This window comes from Limulus polyphemus, unplaced genomic scaffold (assembly GCF_000517525.1).
Source record: "Limulus polyphemus unplaced genomic scaffold, Limulus_polyphemus-2.1.2 Scaffold162, whole genome shotgun sequence".
NCBI lineage: Eukaryota > Metazoa > Arthropoda > Merostomata > Xiphosura > Limulidae > Limulus > Limulus polyphemus.
The window spans coordinates 944342-953066 of record NW_013665772.1 but is presented as its reverse complement, the minus strand read 5'-3'; the positions used below and the strand labels follow the sequence as shown (position 1 = coordinate 953066).

At 30.8% G+C, this 8725-nt stretch overlaps 2 protein-coding genes across 2 annotated transcripts in view; both read left to right on the top strand.

Moving 5' to 3' along the window:
• LOC106477128 (protein kinase C-binding protein 1-like) overlaps positions 1-2070 on the top strand; it is a 37143-nt gene extending 35073 nt beyond the window's left edge. Inside the window, exons 15-16 of the mRNA XM_022381425.1 lie at positions 1426-1499; positions 1953-2070. Coding sequence (XP_022237133.1) covers positions 1426-1472 — 47 coding nt within the window. The 3' untranslated portion in view covers positions 1473-1499; positions 1953-2070. The remainder of the gene's footprint in view (positions 1-1425; positions 1500-1952) is intronic.
• LOC111084908 (protein kinase C-binding protein 1-like) lies at positions 2061-8718 on the top strand. The gene is made up of 3 exons (XM_022381429.1): positions 2061-2076; positions 5338-5462; positions 8129-8718. Exons 1-3 carry the CDS (start codon positions 2061-2063, stop codon positions 8282-8284), a joined length of 297 nt encoding a protein of 98 aa, XP_022237137.1. The 3' UTR covers positions 8285-8718.
• The last annotated feature ends 7 nt before the right edge of the window (positions 8719-8725 follow it).

Genomic DNA, 8725 nt, shown 5'->3' with positions numbered 1-8725 from the left:
TGTGTGTGTTGTTGTATATATATATATATATATATATATATATATATATATCAAAAACAACACACACACACACACACACACATACATATTGAATAAATTTGTATTGGAAAGTATAACACTATATCACTGAGAGCTGAGTATCAATTAGGATACTTGCTTGTTTTGATATTAATATCAGTAAAAACTGCTCTAATTTCAAGCAACATCAATCTTGTTACTATGCTGTAGCTGAGGTCTCAGGGATTACATTCTCCACTGCAAATTTAAAGAATTAACCAGGTAAAGTAAAGTAAATCTCATATTTCCCCAAACATATTTTTTTAACTTTCTACCATTTTTCATTAGTAAAATATGAATGATAAGCTTTTATGGAGATGTAACTATGATATTAAAGCTGAAATGTCATTGAAATCAAGGGTTTTTTTAGTTTTTTTTGCACTGGTTATCTGATCCTATCCTGCACTTCACATTTAAAGAACGTAAAAATTATATTTCTTATAAACTGAAGTAAATAGTTTTAAAATTTACGTAATACTTAATGGTACAGACTATATAGTATAACATCATAAGCTGTATCTCAAGCCCACAACTACTGGTGAATAAAATCTCAAGTGTGACAACAGATGAAGTTGAACAAAAGGCAAGTGATCAAAGTGAACATATTTCTATGTGCATAATACGTAGAATGGAACATATCAGGATGTTAAGACCTAAGAACTTCACAGACAGTGTTATATAGTTTGTAATTGCTGTAAATAATGTACACAGTGATATTAAAATAAACATTTGTACTTTAGGTGTTGTGCTGGGTAAGTATTTGTAAATAAATTAACCAAGTTTAAACGTATTTAATTACATCTTCATTATATCTGTATAAAACGTTTCATAGCTTTTGATGGAGGAAGCGTATTGATATTAGAAAGGAAAAATACTACACCCTTCATTAAATGTGAGCTTAAAGTTGGACTTCAGTCACATGGCTAATAGTGTACATACATACTGTTTTATCTTAAGTGATGCCTTCACCCATCATCTTTCAGGGTTTGATCACCCACATTCAATGAGCTTCTAGAAAACAAGCCTTCTTATCAACTGGGATAAATGTATGCATAAGATGTTTCAATTTCAAAGTCATGCGAGTGACGTTTATCACAAAAGAAATAACCAGAAAGAGTATTAAGCAGAAGAAGTAACCTTCCTTAAGAAAGGGTAGTTTATTTTAGTTACTTTTCTGTTAAACACTTCATGTTTTATATTCGTTACTTTAGTACAAAGTTATGGTATAGCAAGATTGATGTTATGCAGACTACTATTCAATTTGTTGCTTCAAAACTAACACTTGTTACAGAAGTACTGTACTCTGCTTTGGACATTACATTGTGTCATTTTTATCTGTCTGATTCTCTAATTTCTTTTGCAATTTAGCCTTGAATTTATCAACTGAAATACACACTGCAAATGGAAATAACTGAAAAAAGAAAATAAAGTAGAAATTAAGGGTGAGGAAAAATGAAAGCAGAAATTATAAAGTTACTCATTAACTAGGGATAGTGAAGCAATTATTAGCTAGCATCTGGAAACTTGCTTTAAGGAAAAGTTGAAAACTAGGATGAATGATTTTGAAAGAAAATCCTAGCAAGAACTCCTAAAAATATGTAAATAAAATATTTTTCTTGCCTCTGTTCCTTCATACAAATTCATTAACTGGTGTATTTGTTCTTTGTGGGTGGTATTTGGCTATCCTAGATAATGTTAGTCTTGGAAAGTTGCCAAGTGTTTATTAATAGAACTTGCACTCTAGTAAAGAAAACAGTTTTGATTCTTTGATGTTTATTTATTAAAGTGTCAGTTATATAATTTATTTAGTAGTGAGAATGTATTTGTTGTTATTTAATGCAGTGAAAATATTTTAATTAGATATGGTTGTATTAATTTCCTTATGATACTTGAAGTCACTGTTGGAAAAAGCTGAACAAGTAGACAGCCTGACAAAACGTGTCAGCTTTCTAGAACAGGAAATACAGAAGTTGAGATGGCTACATGATCAAGAAATTGCTGAAATGAAGCACAATCATAGTAGGTTTAGATATAGGCTGTAATATAACATCATGTTGCCGTATAATAATTTAAAAGATAAATAAAAAAATTGGGAATTTAAAAACCTGCAAATAGGGATCGTAGAAAAGTAAGCAAACAAGGCTGGAGATACTGTAGACATTATTTATTCAAACTACAGACTTCTATTTTGGCTCCATGCTGTTACCTAGAAAACGAATTGATCCAGTTTTCCCACATTGGCAATTCCAGAGTTTCGATGTTGATTCACACAATCTGAACAACAGAATCAGTGGAGTTAAGAATGTTCCTCTTTCTCCATAGACACATCCTTATCCAAACATTTCCCAACATTGAAATAGTGTGGAGAATATATTTGTCCATGATAGTATCAAACTGCATTGATTGTTTTCAAATTGAAAAGAATAAAAAGTGAGCCTAGGAACAGAATAAGACAATACTGATTAAACAGTCTGTCTATAATAAACATAGAACGTGACAAAGCAACTTAACAGTCATTCTGTAATGAACGTAGAATGTGACAAAGCCGACTAAGTTAGTCTGTCTATAATGAATGTAGAACGTGACAAAGCTGACCAAACAGTCTGTCTATAATGAACATAGAACGTGACAAAGCAATTTAACAGTTGGTCTGTAATGAACATAGAATGTGACAAAGCCAATTTAACAGTTGGTCTATAATGAACATAGAATGTGACAAAGCCAACTAAGTAGTCTGTATAATGAATGTAGACCGTGACAGAGCCGACTAAACAGTCTGTCTATAATGAATGTAGAATGTGACAAAGCCGACTAAGTAGTCTGTCTATAATGAAATAGAATGTGACAAAGCCGACTAAGCAGTCTGTATAATGAATGTAGACTGTGACAGCGCCGACTAAACAGTCTGTCTATAATGAATGTAGAACGTGACAGCGCCGACTAAACAGTCTGTCTATAATGAATGTAGAACGTGACAGCGCCGACTAAACAGTCTGTCTATAATGAATGTAGAACGTGACAAAGCCGATTAAAAAGTCTGTCTATAATGAACGTAGAATGTGATAAAGCTGACTAAATAATTTCTCTATAATGAATGTAGAACGTGACATACTTTGAAAGCTAAACTTTTTGATACTCATTGACAAGTTCAATTATAATAAGGCCAGAAAAAGACAATTCTAGCTTTGTACAGGTACATGAAGGTTCTAATCAAGTTGTCTTCATGATCATTCAGGAGTGAATAAAATGAGTTTGCACACATTTATGGTTTGTCTATATTGTTTCCTCATTACAAAGTTAAGTATATCATTAAGATCCTCACACATTTATATCCTTCACTTCATGATATTGACATTGAAGTTGACTCAATTCACTAGAGATCAATATGTATGATGGGAAGGGGGGCTATTCTTCTTCTATAGCCTGGGGGCCCAAACCACCCTAAATCCGTCACTGATTTTGCAAAAGGTCTCGGTGTAATATACCAAGCCGTTTTTGTTGTAGACTGGCAAAAGAATAGTAATAAGAAGAATTACAAATGGGCTATTTTTTGAGCAGATTTTCTTTACCCTTGTCAGTCTAACATCCATCCTTGTTTTGTGCACTTTTATATGTGAACAGCCTTAGCGGTCAATAGTAATGGTTTTAAAGTGTTGTTTGAACTGAATCTTTACTGTTTAAGCTGCTTTTTTGCCCAAACATTCTATTAGGGTTTTGTGCAATTTCTTGAGATTCCTATTATAAACCACTATTGTGGTTCATGATAGGGATCTTGAAAATATAGGCTGCAATATAACATCATGTTGCCATATAAGAGTTTATAAATATCTTGAAATCTTTACAGTGTAGTGTAATTAAATTATGAAAACATTATCCTCTGTGCTAATGTGATCTTTTTCTTAACAACTAGTTTTTTTTTTTATTCAACACTACATGTTATAAAACCAATACTGAACTGAACAAGAGGTTTATGTATTGTTATTTAAATTACATATTTATTTATATACAGTATTCACAAAAATTGTTCTATAGAGTAGGGTAAAAAAAAGATATTGAATAGTGTAGAATGTTAAAAGCTGCATCTAAATCTAAGCTTATATGGAGAAACATTGCTATTAACTTATATTTGAACTGAAATAATACAGTGAAGAAATTTGGACTGATTTTCGAGTGTTGAGGCAACTTTATGTGTGTCAGAAGCCCCCCATATTATCAACATAGAGAGAGAAATGAAGAATTGGTGTTATACTAAATGAATAATCAAACAAGTTCAAGAACTTTGAATTTTTTAACAATATGTTGAATTATGTTATTCTAGAAAAGTTTCAGAATTGTGTATGTTTTCTTGATAGGTATCTGTACATTGTTTACACACTGAATCTCTTCTCAGCTCATTCGTGTAGACAATTTCTGTTCTGCTAGTTCCGTACACTAGTTTAAAAATCAGATTTATCTTCACTATTCTATAAAACTTGCTAGTACTCATCATCAGCCAGATTTATTTGTGTAATAAGAATTACCGTAAATGTGTAAGGGGATTTTAATGTTAAGTACAAATTATAAACATATCCGTTAGCTGATTTCGTAGTTTGTTATATTGAGTACTGTAAGAAGTACTATGTTTTTCTTACTCAAATATTGTAGTAGTAGTCTATTAAGAAACAACATATATCAGGAGAAATCCTTATATAGTGAAAAATAGAATCATCTAAAGTAGGAAGTTAGAATAAATGTTTATAATTAATGTTATCAAGATAAAAAAGATTATATCACATGTAATTATCATCATTGAGATTTTAATACTGGAAGAAACAGACTCATAACAACCATAATAAAACTTAAATTGTAAACTAGATATGTTTATTGTATGAGATTTATTCAGAGTTACTGTTCAATAGAAGTATTAAAAAAAGCCCATTTGAGTCTCTTTATTACATGTGTTGTGAAAGGGGATATAGTTGTATTTTTTTTATGGAAAATTATAATTCTTATGTATTTCACCAAGGAATCAGTTGGAGTTCTAAGTACAGTAATAGAAAATATAATTTGGACATACTAGGTACATCTACTCTTTTTAATGTAAACAGAAGTAAAATTAACTTTATACTGTGTTCTGATTGAGACTAAACTAAATGAATTGATCACTGATAAGGTGCTAAACGTCTTTTGTAACTTAAAACATGTTCTGTTTTGTTACTAGAAAGTTTTCGATTTACACTCAGAAGTTAAAAACGTTTTGACAGAAGAATTAATTTTTGACTTTTTATGTTCTTTTTTTAGAATTAACCTTATTGGAAGTACGAAGTAGTTGGGAACAAGAACAAAAAACGTGCGTGGAAAATTTAAAGAAAATACATGTGATAGAGAAAGAAAAAGAAATAGAAGCCACTAAGAAAAAGCAGTGGGTAAGCAAGAAAACTTGATGTTATTATTCATAGACAGTGATACTGTATAAGCATGAAAACTTGATGTTATTATTCATAGACAGTGATACTGTATAAGCATGAAAACTTGATGTTATTATTCATAGACAGTGATACTGTATAAGCATGAAAATTTGATGTTATTATTCATAGACAGTGATACTGTATAAGCAAGAAAACTTGATGTTATTATTCATAGACAGTAATACTGTATAAGCAAGAAAACTTGATGTTATTATTCATAGACAGTGATACTGTATAAGCATGAAAATGTGATGTTATTATTCATAGACAGTGATACTGTATAAGCATGAAAATTTGATGTTATTATTCATAGACAGAGATACTGTATAAGCATGAAAACTTGATGTTATTATTCATAGACAGTGATACTGTATAAGCATGGAAACTTGATGTTATTATTCATAGATAGTCATACTGTATAAGCATGAAAACTTGATGTTATTCATAGACAATGGTAACTTTTTGCTAATTTTTAGCTTTTTATGCTAAGCATAGATGATAAAGACTGGATTCAGTTTTTAATGTGTCAACCTAAGTTTGTATTAATTACATTTAATGCAATTTTTATAGAAAGAGAGCTTTGATTTGTAGAAATTTAAGTTATATTTATCTGATTTGTTGAAACCAATAGCAGGAAATTAAACATTTGATTATGTCTGTATTAATATATGGTAGAATCAGTCACTAATTTTAAGTTACTTCTTGTTTAGTAACTTAGTAATCCCAGATAACAGCTAAGTTAAAGTCACTGGGAATGCCAGATAAAGTATCTTAGTAAAAATATATTTTAATTTTTAATTCATGATGAAAATCTCCTTGGATCCTGTACCAGTAGCTTTTTAGTAAACCTGTTTCTTATTCATCTGGAAGCTGAAAATATTGTAATGCTACAGAAGCAACATAGCAAGTGATAACATAGAGAAATCTTGTAGAAATTACAGAGAAAAGAAACAGTACTAAAAAGAGATAATGTAGGAAAAGCCAGAAATTACTTAAAGGGATTTAGCAGTGGTCATATGAAGTCTGTATGTTGAAAAAATGTAACTTTTGTTGGCAGTAATGACAGGCATAAATAGAGTCGATGAAACATCATCTTGTAAATAGTGTTTGTTACTGAAGTCTGCATCCCATGGTAGATTCTAATTACACTAATTTCAGAATAAAGTTCTGTGTGTTTGGAAGTAAATTTTCTTGCCAGTACATAAAATATATAATAATAACAAGCAAAAGTACTCGTCCCCGGTGACGGGAAAAGTTTAAGTTAATCTATGAATTTAAATTATTTCATGAACTTTAAAAAGATTAATTGCGTTGCACTCTTGGTTTCGCTCGGAGCCAAAGCTCTGAACTACTTCCCACCACAGAAAGTAATTGTTGAGCATTTCAGTCATGCTAAGAGCTACTCAGCAATAACGTACCATAAATCTACGTTTTTATTCTTTAAGTTACATCACATTTTGAAATGTGAATGATAGTGTGAAATTAATTTTTGCATCAACACTATTCATGCCTGTTCTCCCGTCATTTCGAAAGTTTTCCTGTGTGGTAGCTTTTCAAACGGGAGACAGACAAATGCTTGGGCAAATACCAAGGTTTGCAATATATGTACATAAGATATAAAACTATTCAATTTATTTAATCCCAAATACATATGAATCGTACTATTTATGATACGAACAGTCAGATTCCACCAGAAAGAATTACGTTGTGAAGGAAAATAACAATTTTTGTAAACCTTTTTGGCTACATAGTTGAAATAAACTATTTTCACTTTCAAAATGAAGTGATAAATTATTATAAAACAGTAGCCAAAAACTGTAAAGCATTGGATAGTGATTTGTATGTAAAAAACATTCTTGTTAGCTAGCCTTAGACAGTATTGTATAGTTGTTTACATGTAAAAAAAACAACAGTCATGTTAATTGGCCTTAGTCGGTATTGGATAGTAGTTTACATGTAAAAACAATCTTGTTAATTGGCCTTAGTCAGTATTGGATAGTGGTTTACATGTAAAAACATTCTTGTTAATTGACCTTGGGCCATATTGAATAGTGGTTTACATGTAAAAAAGACAATCATGTTAATTGGCCTTAGTCACTATTGGATAGTGGTTTACATGTAAAAACAATCTTGTTAATTGACCTTGACCCATATTGAACAGTGGTTTACATGTAAAAACAATCATGTTAATTGGCCTTAAGCATGGTAATTTGTAGAATTGGACTGCTGAATGTTGTACTAAATACATCATCTGAAAACTTCTCAAAAGATTCTACAAAAATAAAGAAAGATACAGATATTAAAAAGTAGCCTGTAATATGAAAAACTGTGTCACAATTGGACAAACTTAAATGTAGGACCAAACATAATATAAAATGTTTTTGTCTCTTAATTTATTCAGTTAATCTATTAAATCATTAATGACAGCATGTCTACCATTACACTGTGTGTCTTTGTTTAAGCATTTTCACCTTTCTTTTGTTAGGAATTAAAACACAAAATTGGTGCAGATAAAAGAGAAATTCATGTTATTTAAAAGTTTTGAACTCAAGGAAAAATATTTTAATGTTTTCCGTTTCAACTGATGTTTGTTTTGAATTCTGACCTGTTGGTTTTTGTTTTAGTGTGCTAACTGTAGCAAGGAGGCTCATTTTTACTGCTGTTGGAACACAAGCTACTGCAATCACTCCTGTCAACAAGCTCATTGGCCCATTCACGTAAACACTTGCAGTCAGACCCGTGAAAGTTTCATGACTTCTCTCCCAGATACAAGCACCTAGTTGTGTACATTAGTCTAGTAAAGACCTGAACCTCTTCTTAGTTTCAGTTTCAAGGATTACCAAGTTTGATGTTCACTGAAAGATGTTAAGTTATTGATATTGTTCTTCTTCAAACATTATGATCAATAAACCTGAACGATGGAGATATGTCTGTAACACTAGATTTCTGTTTTCTTTAGTTTGTTATACCTAAATAACTCTTATTTCCAACAGCTTGATTACGTTTTAAGGTTTACGTAACTGTGTGTACCGTTCTGTTACACGAGTTGAACAATAAATGTGAACTCAAATCACAGATAGATGCGTGTGCTCCAGTTTTTAGTAGACATATGGTAGATGTTTCTGCTGTTATAACTCGTGCATCATGATTTATATGCACTGAACTATATATGTGTGTGTGTGTGTAGTATATATATATATATATATATATATATATATATA

Bases quoted from the DNA above. Each gene is read 5' to 3' on its own strand.
- LOC111084908 (XM_022381429.1), top strand. The intron at 5,463-8,128 runs GTAAGCAAGAAA...TTTTTGTTTTAG, and splicing joins CCACTAAGAAAAAGCAGTGG to TGTGCTAACTGTAGCAAGGA.